This window comes from Episyrphus balteatus, chromosome 2, assembly GCF_945859705.1.
Source record: "Episyrphus balteatus chromosome 2, idEpiBalt1.1, whole genome shotgun sequence".
NCBI classification, from domain to species: Eukaryota; Metazoa; Arthropoda; class Insecta; order Diptera; family Syrphidae; genus Episyrphus; species Episyrphus balteatus.
The window spans coordinates 98,321,833-98,338,685 of NC_079135.1; the positions used below are offsets into that span (position 1 = coordinate 98,321,833).

General features: G+C 29.1%; 1 protein-coding gene across 11 annotated transcripts in view; it reads left to right on the plus strand.

Moving 5' to 3' along the window:
* The window catches only part of LOC129911833 (blood vessel epicardial substance), a 237,852-nt gene that overhangs the window by 70,589 nt on the left and 150,410 nt on the right, over positions 1-16,853 (plus strand). For all 11 annotated transcript variants that reach the window (XM_055989793.1, XM_055989794.1, XM_055989796.1 and 8 more), the window contains one exon: positions 6,669-7,587. In XM_055989793.1, coding sequence (XP_055845768.1) covers positions 7,018-7,587 — 570 coding nt within the window. In that variant the 5' untranslated portion in view covers positions 6,669-7,017. The remainder of the gene's footprint in view (positions 1-6,668; positions 7,588-16,853) is intronic.

The following is a 16,853-nucleotide window of genomic DNA, read 5'->3' on the forward strand; positions in this document are numbered from 1 at the left end:
TATCTTCTTCGCTTCTTTCTTGCAGTTTCTGTATTCCACTTCGAGGCGTGACTTTTGCTCTGTATTATTAGAGGGGCACTTCGACCAAGCTTTGAAAGCCATTTTCTTTTTACTTACAACTGTTTTAGCTTCATCATTCCACCACCATGTTTCTTTGCCTTGTTGGTTGTGTCCTTTTGAAACCCCTAACAGTGTTTTGGCTTTTTCTATGCAAGTTCGCTGTAGGAGGTCCCACATACTTTGTGCTGTACTCTCTTCATTTCGTGTGTTTCATTTTGTGTGACCTTGCTCTATAATTGCAATAAAATATTTAACATTTTTTATTACCATTCTTGTTATTGGTTAATTTCTGCTATATAATAGATCAAAGATGTGTAAACGAAAATTGGCTATCGTTCCTCAATTTATATTTGTAAAATATTGCTCCCCATGACCAAGTTACACAAATGCATTTTATCTAAAACCCATTCACCTTGCAGAATTCTTCATTTTGAAAACTGTTAATAAAAATTCTGACGCAAGCACAACCTCAAGGACCAAAAGCCAACAGATGATAATGGTCTTGAACACTCTGCACTCAAGCTTCAACCTGGCCAAATATTTTCAAAAAAAAAAACAAAAAACAATCAAAACTCTACCTTAAATGAAATTATAACCATGCATGCAGAAAGGCCGGATATATCCAACCACATGAAGCTGAATTAGATCTTTAGAAGCATTTATCTTGTCCTGGCAGCAATATGCTTCCCCAAAAGCTCACGACAAAGACGACCTATAGTTTTATGACTCTCCTGAGTCACCATCACCATCATACACTATAGCAACCGGTCGGTCACCAATATGATGCAGTGTCAGAGACATTTTCATATCTAACGGCGAACCGCATAGCAGTGAGTGAGTTCAAAAAGCTGACCTTAACCCTCTTTGCGGAGGACATTTTTGCTTTGATGTCGTCGTTGTCGTCCATGAGTCAGATTTACTCTCTGTATCCTTAAAATAAAAAAAAAAAATCCATCCCAGCTGGGAGCTATATCATGGTGAATCGTTTTTGGCTCCCACCCAATCAATCCTGATGAAATTGGTGACGGTTTCATCATACGACCATGCTATAATCGTACACAAATCTATAGAACTACAGTCAAAGTTGTGTAAGTTCTCCTCATCACCAAATTTCGTTTCATTCGTCCTTGTTCGTTCTATAGGCTCGATGGAAGATAGTTGATAAATCGTCGATTTAATTGCCGCTCGACTATTCCCGGTATAGTGATGTTGCAGCAGCAACGAATTCACCTTGCACATGTAGCGTTAAATCGCGTTGTTCAGATGTTTCAGTGTGCAACATTGAGAGACGCCGAAAAAGGCAGTGTCATGAAATAGAATTCTCAAAGTTCAACATTTATGTCCTTTTTTTCGTTGTTTTTGTTGTTGGTTGGTGATATTCTCCAATGGGACTTGTGCCAAGTGCTAAAGATTCAAAACATTTTTATTCGTGTTTTTGTTGCATGTGGGGGTGAACGGGTGTAAGAGAATTTTTTTTTTTTCAGATAAATTGCATACTTCATCTTCTATATATCCGGCCGCCAGAAAGTGTGGATTTCATTTTCAAGTTTCTGATGAGGATGCAGTTTTATGTTTGTTTACTCGCGTTTTTTTTTTTTTAAGTGAGCATCAAACCAAGAAGTGTCCTCATTTCTTTGGTTATTCTTTTTTTTTTATTCGAAGACATAAAAAGTATATATACCTACACATTTTTCATTTTATATGATGACTGCATCAGCAAAGTAATGAAATTTTAAATGATGAATGTATGAATATAAATTTGCCAAAGCTAGCACACAAAATCGAAGAAAGAGGCGCCATGTTTTATGTTTCATCATATTTTTTTTTATTGCTATTATAAATATAAACTATGAAAAATTAAATTAAATTAATTTTTCTTGTTATGAGTTTTAAAATTGTCTCATTTGCCAAGCAATGGGAAATATGTTGTAAAATTATGAAAAATAAGAAAACTGAAAAAAAAAAATGTTTAATAAGTTATCATATCGAAAAAATAGGCAGTTACGTCTAATTCAAATTCTAAACACCTGACCTATTTCATATCAATTTAGTTACCTAAGTTTCTAACTTATATAACGATTTAAAACTAATCAATTTATTGCCTATGCTGGCCACCATTAAAAAAAAAATAATTTAGATTCGTACCTAGCAATTTTATTAATCAACACCAAAAACCAAAACTTAAAAATAAGAAAATTATTTATTTTTTGACTTAGTAAATTTAAATTTTTTTTTTAAGAAATTAAAAAATAACTTTAAAAATTATAAAAAAAATTTCTTAACAATCAATCGCCATTTATTTCTTTAGTAATAAAGAATTAACCCCTTGTAGCCCCATGTGACATATCTGTTACAAACTAACAAAGATTCCACAAAAGCTGTACAAACTAAATTTTTCTTCTTTTGAAGCTTATAATATAATTTTTAAATATTGCTTTATCGAAATAGTACCTATACCATATTTCTAATAAATGGCACCAGTATTTTTGTATTGGCAATTAATGTTTTAAGTTCGGTTTTTTTTTTTTTAAATAAGCAAATTTGTGTAAAAACTACGAAATTCGGAAAAAAAATATTTTTCTTGCTTAAACTAACGTTGTTTTATTTTTGGATTTTTATGTTTGAATTTTTGCATTTCTTTTACAAAAAAAACTAAGTATGCCATTTTATTTCTTGTAAAAAAAGGAATTTTTAGAAAAAAATTTTCTAAAATCGTTAGAGCCGTTTTAAAAAAAAAATAATTTTTTTTATATAAAAATTTTCTAACATTTTTCAAAAAAAAAAAAGTTGGTACCTATGCCATTTTGAACAAATAATTAATTTACACATAAAAACGGATTTTCAAAATTTTTCACCAACCCGTTTCCAAAAAATTGATTTTTCACAAAAAAATTTTGAAAAATTTTTCAAAAATCCAAAAAGTTGTTTTTTTTTTGAAATTTTTTTAAATTTTTTAAATAATGATTGTTTAAACGTTTCTGTATAAAAATGTTGGTCGAAATATGTTTTGTCGTTTACGAGAAATTCATTAGTCAAAAAAACCGTTCTATGGCAGGTACCGTTAATAACGGTACAAAAAATATTTTTTTTATTTCATAAGAAAGCTTTTATGTGTTTCACTACACAAAAAATTTTAATCAAAATCGTTAGAGCCGTTTTTGAAGAAAATGTACCTACTTTTCTATTTCCGTTATATGACAGGTACCGTTAGTTTTGGTCCTAAAAAAAATTATTTTTAATTTGTCCTCTAGGGAATCACCCAAAACTGTTAACTACCAAGTTTGAAGAAAATAGCTCCAGTAGTTTAGGCTGTAGCTCGAGGTTCCTACAGACAGACAGACAGACAGAAAGACACACAGAATTGCCGGAACCACTTTTTTGGCATTCTCCATCATCGTAATGTCATGTAAAATTGTTATCTCGAGTTCGATTTTTTTTACGAATTATAAACTTGACCTATAGTACCTTTATCGCATGTAAATAAAATGCACGACTGGGTCGCACGAACTTGCTCTTAGGGTTAAAGTTGCTTAAATTTTTAAGACTTTTTATTTAGAAATTTGAAAAAAAAAAATAAAGTTCGTTTTTAAAAAAATTAAATTAAATCTGAAAAAAAAATTGCCCTCCAAAACAAGTATGCAGTTTTGATTGATATATTAAGATGCATTCTAAAAAAAAAAAAATTTCAAAATCGTTAGAGCCGTTTTTTAAAAAAACTAATTTTTTATAAATAATTTTTTGGGAAAAAAGTTTTAAAATAAAATTGGTATTCCATTTTGTAGAAATCACTTATCAACACTAAAAAACAAAATTTCAAAAAAATTCAATGTCCCGTACTCGAAAATTTGATTTTTCAAAAAAAATGTTCAAATTTTTTTTAAAAATCAAAAAAAAAAATTATTTTTGATTGATATTAAGATTGTATAAGTGCTTCTTCACAAAAAGTTTCGTTGAAATCGAATAAGTAGTTTCGGAGATAATCGGATTTGAAACAAAAAAACGGTTCTATGGCAGGTACCGTTCATAATGATTTTCAAAAAATAATTTTTTCATTAGAAGATAGACCTTAGCTTAAAACTAACATTTGAATTTTTTAAACAAAATCGTTAGAGTCGTTTTTGAGATATTTCAATTTAACTAAAATCGGTATATGACAAGTACCGTTATTTTTGGTCCAAAAAAATTAATTCCAAAAACCCCTCTGGAGAGTCGCTAAATAACGCTACATACCAAGTTTGACATTAATCGGTTCATCCGTTTAGGCTGTAGCTCCTTATACAGACAGACAGACAGAGGGACTCCCGGGACCCGCTTTTTTGGCATTGTCTACCATCGTAATGTCATGGAAAAATGTTATCTCAACTTTTTTTTTTGTACGAATGCATAACTTGATATAGATATAGTACCTACCTATATCGCAAGTAAAAATGGAAATCATTAGACCCGTTTTGTTTAAATACTCTTGGATCTAGGTCAAACAATCAATTAAAATTACGATTTTTGTAGTGATTATTGCCATTAAAAAGGAAATAAAGCCTCCCCTGCAGGGGTTATTGAAGCGGGTGTTATTGCACTGCACCAAAAAATAATATAAAATTTGGATTAAAGTTACAAAAGCACGTGTTTTAATGAGTTTGACCTCAAAACGAAGTATGTCGTAAAGCAAAACATTGTTAGAATGAAAAAAAATTGAAAATTTTTAGAGACGTTTTTTTTTAATAAAATATCTGTAAAAAACATTTTCAAGAAAAAAATAATATTTTAAATACTTATTGGCATATAGTAACAAAGCATCAATAAAATACATTGCAAGGTTTTCAAAAAAAAAAATTATTTTTCAAAAATAAATTTAATGTTTTGAAATTTAAAAATATTCAATATTCACCAAGAAAACGTTTTTATGGCAAAGTATCTACCGTTAATAATGGTCCAAAACAATATTTTTACTTGCTCTATAGGGCAAGTATTGGTTTCGTGTAGAAAAAAAATTGAGGTTTTAATCAAAACCAACATTACGAAGATCAAAAAAGTGGTTTTCGTCATGTCGTCCGTCGACGCGTCGGCTGTGCGTCTGTGCGTATGTGCGCCTGTGCGTCTGTACGTCCATCTGTACATCGAGCTAGGGCCTAAACGGATGGATGGATTTGCTTGAAACTTGGTACAGATGATTTTTACGTTATTTCCTAGACCCGTTTTTTTTTATTTTTTTAATATCTCCTTTTTAACGCATATCTTCCATACAACGTTTTCGAGTTATACGTAATAGACTTATTGATTCTAACAAAACTGCCTTTTTAGTTTTTCTCAAAAAATGCGGTGAACGGAAATATGGCGTTGCCGTTTTTCAAAAATTTACATATTTTTTAAGTTCATATATTTCATCAAAGCATTAGACATTTTATTTAAAATTTACAGAGATCTTTAAGTATAAATTGTTAAAAAAAAAATATTTTAAAAAACATTTTTGAAAAAAAAAAAAAATTTTAATTTTTAAACTTTTGATTTTTTTTTCTACAAAATCTTAAATTTCCAATAAATATTTAAGATAAAGATACTGTGAACTACAAGAGCAAGTACGTGCGACCCAGTCGTGCATTTTATTTTATTTATTAGAAGACAGAAAAAATTGCGAGACCCACTTTTATTTGCATTCCCTATCATCATGTTAAAAATATTTATAGGTACGAGTATATGTTTGGAAATCTTTTATACAAAATTCAGTTTATGTGTTAGCAAGAAAAAAAAAATATTTAGCAAACGTTGCAATATTAGTGTGTTTTTAATCGATTGAACAAAAATTAAAAGTACGTAGTATAAGTATACACCATGGTGAACAATTTCTTAATTTTCCTAAAACAATTTTTTCACGATCTATAATAAGACAGGATTAGCACAAAGCCAGACACAAATAAACATGCTAAAATTATGAGAAATTCAGTCATGCGAATAGAATTCGAACTTCTTTGTTGAAGTTTGCAAGTTCGGGTTCGTTCAATTTTCGATCAGAAAGCATGTAGATATAACAACTTATTTGCCTGTGCGAAAACTTTGCTAGACACCAAGTTGGCTGAATTGGTCTTTTTTGAACCACTAAAGAATCTTAGTGCCTTAACCAATACCCTAAAAAACTATTGAAACGCAATTTAATCACTTGTATCACGTTAACAATTTTTTGTCCCACATGTATATATTCAACAGACCTTTAAAAACACTTTGACTACACGTGCCTTATTTTGGTTGTTGGTTGTGTAACTGAAACTCATTTAATATTATCCCCTTTGTTATTAACAATTTATCTTTCATCAAAATCCATTTTCATGGATTTTCCTTATCATTGATAATTTTTTGAAATTTCTTATAAAATCCCTTTAGGAAAATCATTAATGCAATTTTTTTGTTTCTATACACAATTTATTTATTTTTCATTTTTCAATTTTCTTGTCATCATAAATTTAACATGTCAAATTGATATGGATTCACAATCCTTAACAAACTTATCCCTTATCATCTCCAAGCCACCATACACACACACACACACACACAGAATGACTGTACAAAAAAATACGAAAAAATAAAACCACCTCAAGCCTAATCTTTTCTTCTTTCAGAAACTCATCTTCTGCAACAACAAAAATAGACTTGATACCAAACGATGTCCTACTATGAGAAATCGATTCAAAAGAAGATGCTTTCCCATTGTTATCATCTCAAATTCACCAATTGGATTTGATAGAGAAAAATTATAAAACGGAACTCCAACAAAAATCCATTGACAAAAGAAACCAGAAAACCAAACAAAAGAAAAAGAAGAAAAGAAAAAAAAAAAATACCAAAATACCCCCCAAAAAAAAAAAAAAAACAAAAGTCAAAACGGAAACAAAGGCAAATATACCAAAAAGTTCCCCCCTCACCCCCTCTCTGCACCTCATTACCATCATTCTCCTGCTCAACTCAAACATGCTCCTTATAAGTGCTTTAGCTTTGGGGCTGGTCGAAACGACCAGTCCCAATATTGCCGGCAGTAGCACCCATATTGGTGGCTTTAATGTTGCCAATGGGGCCGGCACTGTCAGCAATGGCGGCGGCGGCGGTGGCATAGCGGACTCTGTGATAGGTTCCATTCCGACATCGGCTCATTCATCGGGTACGTCGATTGAGCATGCGACGCCGAATGGCGGCGGATCAGCAATACCATGGGATAACAATGGAACCCTGCGGTCGGCCGGTCCCGGCGATTGGTCCATAGAACAATGTCTACTTTGGCAGCGACCTCATCATTTATATTTCCAACTAGGCAATGCTTTCTTCTTTATGGCCTTTCTTGCACCGCACGGACCCTTCGGCATGCTGTGGCTGCGTTCGGTCATGGTTATCGGTTGCATACTGATGGCGATGTATGGGTGGCTTATAGAGTGCACACCGGATGTGGTGCTGTGGGCGGGCCTGTTCCTAGGCGTTAATTTAATTTATTTGATAGTACTGCTGTGTCGGCTGCGACCGGTGCGGTTCGAGAAGGAGATTGAAGCGGTAAGTTTTAATAATCTTTTTCCCATTTTAATAAATAAAGACTTTTGTAATATATTAAATCCAACTGAACATTCAGTTCTCGCAGAAAATGGCAATTATTTTTGCCTTAAAGGAATTTTAATGTAAAAGAATATAACTAAACAAGTTAAAAAATGCCTATAAAGTTTTTTTATATATTTTTTTTTGTTTGTTTTAATTTACACAAAGTAAAGAACGCTAGGCCAGTTTCCATACAAATTTGTTGATTGAAATTCTTGATGGTATAAATTTTCAATTCAAAATTAAATTCCTGAGGGCGAAGAAATTTTAAAGGCAATATTGATGAGAATATTTTGTTTTCCAAATTTAATCATTTTTGCCTTTCTGCCACCATTTTATATGTATATAGTAACCGGGCTTAGGGTGGATTTACTTGAATCTCAAGGAGCTTTAATTCCTCAATAGCAATCACTTTTGATGAAAATTTATTTAAAACAATTTTGTAAAACAGAAAAATTAAAAAAAAAAAAACAAATGTTTTTCAAAACATTTTTCGTTCAGAGATACAGCAAAATCAATTTTTAGTTTTATTTTCAAAAAAAATTGGAAATTTTTCCACGAAAATTGAAGCTGTTGAACACTGGGTTTAAGAAATTTTTTTAAATTTTGTTTTTTTTTTTTTAATGCAAAATAATGAAAAAATGTCGGTAATGCTTGCACTTATCAGATTCATAAAAAATAATTAAAAAAAAAATTATTTTAACAAAATTTTATAGGAAAAACAAAAAAAAATTAAAATAATAAAAGGAGCTATAAGGTGGTTTTGATTTATTAAACATAATTATGTACGTCATTTTATATCTTATATAACAAATAATTTTAAGAAAAACTATTTCATAATAGTACCTATTGTAATAACTTGAGCTGTGATAATAGTTTAAATCTTTGTTTGCTGAGTTTTTAATGTAAAATTATGTATTTTCTTTTGTTTTTAATTTATTTAAATGTACGTAATAATAATAATTGTAAACAACCAACCAACAATAAAATTAATATGAATTAGCACAATAGTTAAAAAAAAAAAAAAAAAAAAATTAAACAGTGAAGAAGCCGTAAAATAATTAAATAATTCGTTTTTTTTTTTTGTTTTATTGATTGCATTCATTACTGAAAGATCATTAAGCCCGAATATTAAATAGAGGATCGGGTCAAAATTTTGGCTTAAAAATTCTGCTTTTTTAACGAAAATTCTGTTTTTCAAAATTCTGTTTTTTTTCTATTCTGCTTTTCAAAATTCTGCTTTTTAAAATTCTGCTTTTCAAAATTCTGCCATTATTATACTTAACCAAAAAAAATTCTGCCAAATCTGTTTTTTTTTTTTACACACTGAGGGAAAAGCCACCATAAAACAACGTGAAATCAATGAAAACCACATTGATTTAACTATTATTCGGAATGATTTTGCGTTGAAGATGAACATTTTAAAATCAACGTGGAAAATAGGTTAATTTTTGATGGTTTCGTATCTTAAAGTCACATAAATCAAAGTAATTCAACTTTGAATCAACGACGCACATAGGGGTATTTGCCAATTTTACGCGGACAAAATTATTTTTCCGATTTATCTTCATCAACAAGGTAAAAGCTTGTATTTAGTACTGGAATAAAGTGTTTTAAGTTTTGATTTCAATGAAAACATTTTTCTTAATAAACCACTTTTTGATCAAACAAAAAAGTGTCAAGAATGGATCCCAATGGTTTAATGGTATAAATGGAGTTCTATTATTGGTATCGCCAAGATAAAGGTCTTAAAATTTAGGAAAAATCATAAGGATTCAGGTTCTGTAATTCAAGAAGTTGAATCTTCAAAAAAACTTAAAATATTTACAAGGTAACCATTTTTCAAAACCTAAAACCTTTAAGAAGGGCAAATGTGTCGAAGTTGCACTTAGTTGCACTTATTTTTTACAGATTCAATTAGATAAGAGTTTAACCTTTAGAAAACATTAAATTTTATCACGCAATAATGTGAAATTGTATAACTTATCTCCTTACCAACACAGAAATTTACTTTTTTTACGATTAATTTATATAAAGATTCAACATATCACTTTTTTTATTTATAAAGTATTACAACATTTAGATTCAACATCTAGTAGACAGTTTCGTATCTCCTTATCAATATTCCATAAAAACTTTTTTCTACATCCACTTAAAAAAAAGTACTTACTTAAGGGGGGAAATCCCTCTGGAATTTTTTATTTTTGCATTATTTTTTTTGCGTAATAAATTTATTTATCAACCGAAGAAACTATTTTCAGTGGTCTTAGCCTTAAATGAAGCTTCAAAAGTGCCTAGATAGTCCCGAAACCAATGCGCTCCGAACCTACCATAGTACGAAAACAAAAACTTTAAACGCATTGTTTTCGAAACTAGTTTTTTTCCGCGCCGTGCAATGTAACTCAAAAACTAATGAAGCTATCGACTTGAAATTTGAAGCAAATTACTCCTTAACTTATTGGCCACAACATGAACCTAAAAGTTGAATAAAATTTGTACAGTAAATATTTTTTTTAACTACTTCTTTGTAAAAAAAACATGTTTTTTTTCGTTTTTTTGATTTCTAATTTTTATTTTTCATTTAAAAAAAAATAAATTTAGGTTCATGCAATGCGTACTAATATCATCTAACTGAAAAATTTTGATTTAAGATGATTTCCTGGACCTGTGCATTGCACGGCGTAAAATAGAGGCGTCAACTTTGAAAGGCTCCAGAGCCGCCATTTTGTTATTTTTTCATTTCAAAAAATTTTTATCAATACTTAATAATGTCAGTAATATCTTGTCTTTTTCCAAATTTCAATAAGTGCTTTCAGTTTTTCATAAAAAAATATTGAAAAAGGTGTCGTCCAGAGGGATTTCCCCCCTTAAACACAGTCGCTAAATTACAAAAAAAAAATTAATTTTATCTTTGGGCTGAAAACTTTGAACTCTAGACCGCTGCTGTTAGTCACCTGAAGTGATAATCAATTTTAAAACTATAAGAAAATGCTAAGCAAGTTATCTACTTTTAGTAGGATGTTGATTTTTTACATTTGGATCATTTTAAAATTTCGTGTTTTGTCCGCCTAAATTGACTAAATACCCCTATGTGCGACGTTTCAACTTCAATTTATTTTTTCCCTCAGTGTAGCATATGTGTTGACTAAAGAAAAATACACCTCATTAATGTAATTCAACATTGGTACTTTCCTAAATTTTTTTGTTTAAGTGTCGCAAATATTTTTTAAAATGCATAGACTGATTTTCTTTAAATAAATTCTATAAATTATTATTGGAACCGATGTTATTTGATACAAAATATTCCTTTTCTTATTCAAATTTTTGAATATTCATCTTTATTTGATAAATTAAAAAAATTTGAATTATTTTCGGAAATTTTTAGTATTAAAAACCTTTTCTTAATATTTTCAAATTTATTCATTTATAAAACAAAAATTAATATGCATTCAAAGAATGACAAATTACTAAGGTTACTTACCTTAGATCATTTTTCAAGAAGATGATTTTACAGAATTCTGCAAAAAATTAAAAATGGGTTTGGAAAATGTTAAAAAGCGCGTGCAGAATTATGAAAAGCAGAATTCTGAAAAACAGAATTTTGAAAAACAGAATTTTGAAAATCAGAATTTTGTAAAGAAGAATTTTGAAAGCAGAATTTTGACAAAAGAATTTTGACCCCAACCCATTAAATAGATATAGCACTAAATAAATTTCAAAATCGTTTTTTTTTATTTTTGATAAATATAAAAAATTGTCAACATTTTTCAGAAAAAATTGGAATAAAAAAAAAATATTAATACATATTTGCGATCGAAATATTTTTTTTTTTCATTCGGAAGCCGATGTTTTCGGATCACAGGCTCGAAACAAGTTTTGGTTTCCACATACGTACATACGTGTTCACAATGAACAGGCCTATCTATTTATGTTAAACAAATTACAAATTTTTTTTTTTCGGATTTTCGAGAAAAAATCAATCCTCCAAATCCATCGAGTGAGACATCAAAAGAAAGTTCTCTTTGAGTTCTATTCATAGCTGAAAACCAAAAGTTGAAGGTTTGGTTGCTGAATTACATTTTGGAAAAAGTTGGAAAAAAATTTGTAAATGTTAAAAAATCATAGTTTTGAGTTTGTAGTTCTAGATCTTAAAAAAATCCAAATAACTTTGTACAGATGCTTATATTATTAAAAAAACTTTAAATTAATAAATATCAAATTAATCTAACCAGCCGTTCTTCTGTTTAATAACTTTTGTTGTAAACATTGTTTTTCATGAAAACAATTGCTTTTCTTTAACCTTTTTACATTTTCATTTTGCACAGTGTTTAGTTATTTGTAGAAACTAGAATTTTCAAAAAATAAATTATTTGAAATTAACCCATTTCCGGTGGCTACCAGTCCTGTAGACTTATATAAACTTGAAATTTTACACAGTTTTTCTTTTTTGTCTAATTAAAAGAAATTTTTGTAAAATCTTATGGTTTTCCGGAAAATTGACGTTGCGTTTTTGCAACGCTAACCGAAAATGGGTCTTATAAAAAATGTTTTAAAAAATTTTCTTACATTAGGTAATTACACTGGTCGGCAAAATAACAAAAAAAAAGTCGGGAGCAACAACTCTGTAAGGTGATTTTAATTAATTTTAGTGTGCTGAATTCAAAACTGTTTACAGATTTATTCCAACACTTCTAGTTTTTGAGCTATGCTTAATGCTCATCACTATTTTCGCTATAAACTCCCAAAAACTAATTTTGAATGAAATGTTTCTTGACGTTTGATCTAAAATATATATTTTTCCGTAATATTTTGCTTTTTTTTTACCCAAATCAAGAGTCGAAAACTCTAATTTACTTCAAATCTGCTTCAAAAAAAAAAACCATATGTTACCTTAACCACCAAGATTTTGAGATATCACACACTTCTATATCAATTTCTTTTAGAAAAAAATAATTAAAAAAAATTAACATACTTAAAAGGATACAATATGGCTTTTGGAGATTTCATAAGTTCTCTCATAAGTGCTCTTGGTGTTAAAGTTGCTTAAATCTTTAAGACTTTTTATATAGAAATTTGGAAGAAAAAAATAAAATTGGTTTTAAAAAAAAATAAAATCTGAAATTAAATTGCCCTCCAAAACAAGTATGCAGTTTTGATTAATATATTAACGTGCATTTTTAGAAAAAAAAATTTCAAAATCGTTAGAGCCGTTTTTTAAAAAAACAATTTTTTATAAATAATTTTTTGGAAAAAAGTTTTAAAATAAAATTGTAATGCCATTTTGTAGAAATCACTAATCAACATCTAAAAACAAAATTTCAAAATAATTCAATGTCCCGTTTTCGAAAATTTGATTTTTCAAAAAAAAAAATTCAAAATTTTTTTAAAAATCCAAAAATTATTTTTTTGGAAATTTTATTTTTGGTTTATATTTAAATTATATAAATGCTTCTTCACAAAAAGTTTCGTTGAAATCGAATAAGAAATTTTGGAGATATTCGAATTTGAAAAAAAACGGTTCTATGGCAGGTACCGTTAATAATGATTTTCAAAAAAAATTTTTTTCATTGAAATATAGACCGTAGCTTAAAACTAACATTTGAATTTTTTAAACAAAATCGTTTGAGCCGTTTTTGAGATATTTTAATTTTACTAAAATCGGTATATGACAAGTACCGTTATTTTTGGTCCAAAAAAATTAATTTCAAAAACCCCTCTGGAGAGTCACCAAATAACGCTACATACCAAGTTTGACATTAATCGGTCCATCCGTTTAGGCTGTAGCTCCTTATACACACAGACAGACAGACGGATCTCCGGGACCCACTTTTTTGGCATTGTCTACCATCGTAATGTCATGGAAAAATGTTATCTCAACTTTTTTTTTTGTACGAATGCATAACTTGATATATGTATAGTACCTATATCGCAAGTAAAAATTTAACGGTGATTAAATTCAACGCCAAAAGTATTAAAAAAACGCGTTTTTGACCTGTTAATATTCAAATATTTCGAAAACGTGGCGTGTCAGTGAAATTTTGACTTCGGATTCAGAATCAGCACACAAAAATCCTTTAGAAGAGTATGGTTTGGTTCAAGCTTTATTTGAACAATTTTATGAAGAAATTAACTTAATATAAATACACTGGGTATTGAAAAATTATTTAAAATAAAATGACTAAATGCGTTCAAAAATCCTATTTCAAATTTTACTACAGCTCGAATTTTTGAAAGTTCTCAAAAAGGACGAAAAATTTTTTTCACAACAAAAATCTAAAAACAGGTCGATTAGATAATAAACAATCTCTCAAAATCACTTTTTAGTTAATTTCAATTTATAATCAGTCATGTTCCAGAAGTCTTCAAACATGACGTTGCGAAAACGCAACGCAAAATGATTAGAGACTAACTGTAGAGATACTAAGCTTGACATTATTTCTCTTCCAACTATTATGTAACAACTTTTAACAATGATCCACCCATTTCAAAATTCTTTAAAAATCTTAGTTTTGTGATACTCAAATCTTGTTCCAGTGGTTCAAAAATTTCAAAACTTGAAAAATCTTAGAGTCGAAAATAACCACTGACGAAATACGCATACAAAAATGTTTGTATATTTTTTTTTTTTAATTTTTTTTTTAAATTTCACTGGCCGGCAAAAATGAAAAAAAAAATTCGGGAGCAAAGACTTTGTAATGTGATTTTAATTGACTTTAGTGTGCTGAATTCAAAACTGTTTACAGTTTTGTTCTATCACGTCTAGTTTTTGAGCTATACTCATCACTATTTTCACTATAAAGTCTCAAAAACTAATTTTCAATGAAGTTCTTTTTGATGCTTAATCAAAAAAATACATTTTTCCTCAATATGTTGCTTTTTAAAATCCAAATCAGAAGTCGCAAACTGGAATTTTACCTACTATGATTTTGAGATATCTATCATAAATTTCTTTTACCAATATCTTTAAGAAAAAATAATTTTGCAAAAAATGTAAAATATTAAGAACGAAATATTGCGTTTTGAGATTGCATAAGAAGATTTGAAAAAAAAAAATATTTACCCAAAAAACGCGTTTTTGACCTGTTAATATTCTATTTCAAAAACGTGACGTGCCAGTGAAATTTTGACTTCATATTCGGGCTCAGCACATAAAAATCCTTTAGAAAAGTATAGTTTGGTTCTAGTTCTATTTTCATTGCCGACCAGTGTTTTCAGACAAGTTATAATGAAAAATTTTAATGGTACACCTAAATAATTAGTTAAATGACATGTCCCAAACGGATTGGTATATTTAAGAAAATTTTTTCGAACACATTATGAGTTAAAATAAATGAATTAAACTATTTTGGACAAAACGAAGTTGGGAAATGAATTTTTCGGAGCTTTTCATCACTTGGAAAACTTTTTTTAAGAAATCATTCTACTATTAGTTTTAAATTAAACAACTTCAGTTATGTTAAATTTGATGGTTAAAAGACTTGTTTATAATAATTTTTAAGGAACTAGCGTAATATACAACAACAATGTCGTTCTAAATTCTTTTGAAAACTTTTAAACATAATTACTTTGCATGAGTAGAGATATTTATTTTGAATCGGTATAGGTAAGCATTTAAAGCTTATAGAGTTCTTACAACTTTATTTAAGTTTTTTAAGCCATTTTTTTGATAAAACCATCTTCCTATAAATTAGCATTTTCTGCAGTTATTTTTTCTACTCAATTTTTTATTGAAATTGTAAAATAAAATAGTTTGGTCTTCTAAGAATGAAATACTCTAAATTCAAAGCCTATACTTAGAATCAAAAATGATTCAATATTTTTGTTTACTTATGCTCAAAAAAAAAAAAAAAAAAAAAAACAATTCTAGAACTGGTTCATTAAACTTCAAAGAAATGTGGTTCGCTTTCAAACCACAATTATTATTAGTAATGTTCCTTAAGTTTGTTGTCTTTAAAATCTCCTATCTAATCCCTTTATGTACACTTTTACGTAATGAGTTTTATAATATCCAATATTTAAACATAATCAAATTACATAAATAACCATTTCTCTAAACCGCATCCTAAACACACTTTAATGAAGTAAAATTTTTACATTAAAGTTATGTCATTATTTAAGACCATTAAACATTGTTAAAGAAAAACCGTGGGATACTTTTCTGCTATAACATAATTGAAATAATAGCATTTTCCATTTTGCTGCCCCTACAGTGATTTGTGGGGTAGAAATGTGTGAGTTTCCTTGTATTTTCAACTCTCCCCAAAGAAAGGTACCTCCAACCCCCATTCATTGATCATAATTATCTCTCGTTAGAAGCTCCTCCGGTAATTGCCAGTAGAGTAACACATAAAGTCACCTTATATAGTTTGTAGAGAATCTAGCTGCTTCTAGCAGCCTAGCAACCCTATGATTTGAAAAAAAAAAACACATAATAAAGTTTAAAGTGAAAAGTGAAAAGAAAAACTTTGAGAATCAACAAATTAAATTGCATTTTGCAACCAACTCTATACAACAACGAAAGGGACAGGCAACAACGGAATATAAAATTAAAATTCATTGCACAAAGTCATCGGTAAATAGCCGGGAAACGAGCAACAACGAAACGAATAACGTGATAAATTTAAAAGAAGAATAAAAAAAAAAAAAAAACAACAAATAAAGAAATGAAAGAAAGTGCAACGCGACATAATGTATAACATTGCTGACGGAGTTAAAGAAGGTTCCTTTTTTCCTTTCCTTCCTATATCACCCCGTTACTCCTTCCTTTTTGAAATGCTTTATTTTTTTTTTCCAACATGGCGATGCTTTTTTAATCATCCATAGATTTTTCGTCAAGTCTATTTTATTACAGGGTGTTTCATATTTTAGCAAAAGTAGTAAAAAATAGTATAATATTGTTATGACACTTCTTAATTCACTCTTAAATTGGTATTTATTTAGCTGTTAGATTTTGGTAGCATCAAAAAATGAAGGTAAAGGACCTTTTAAGAAGTCTTCTGTGCTACAAAAAACTGTAGTTGAGTTTTTTTTTTACCGTCTTCAAAATCATTCTGTTCTTGTCACTTATTCGTTCAAAGATTGTGAACACCCTGTATTCAATTCACTTTGACCTCACTCCAAGTTCGGAAGTTTTCACTTACTTACCATTTATGTTCCAACCACCTCCAATCCCCATTCCAATAGCGAGTGATTGTGGGGTGGTTTTTTTTTTTGGGTGTATTGCTACA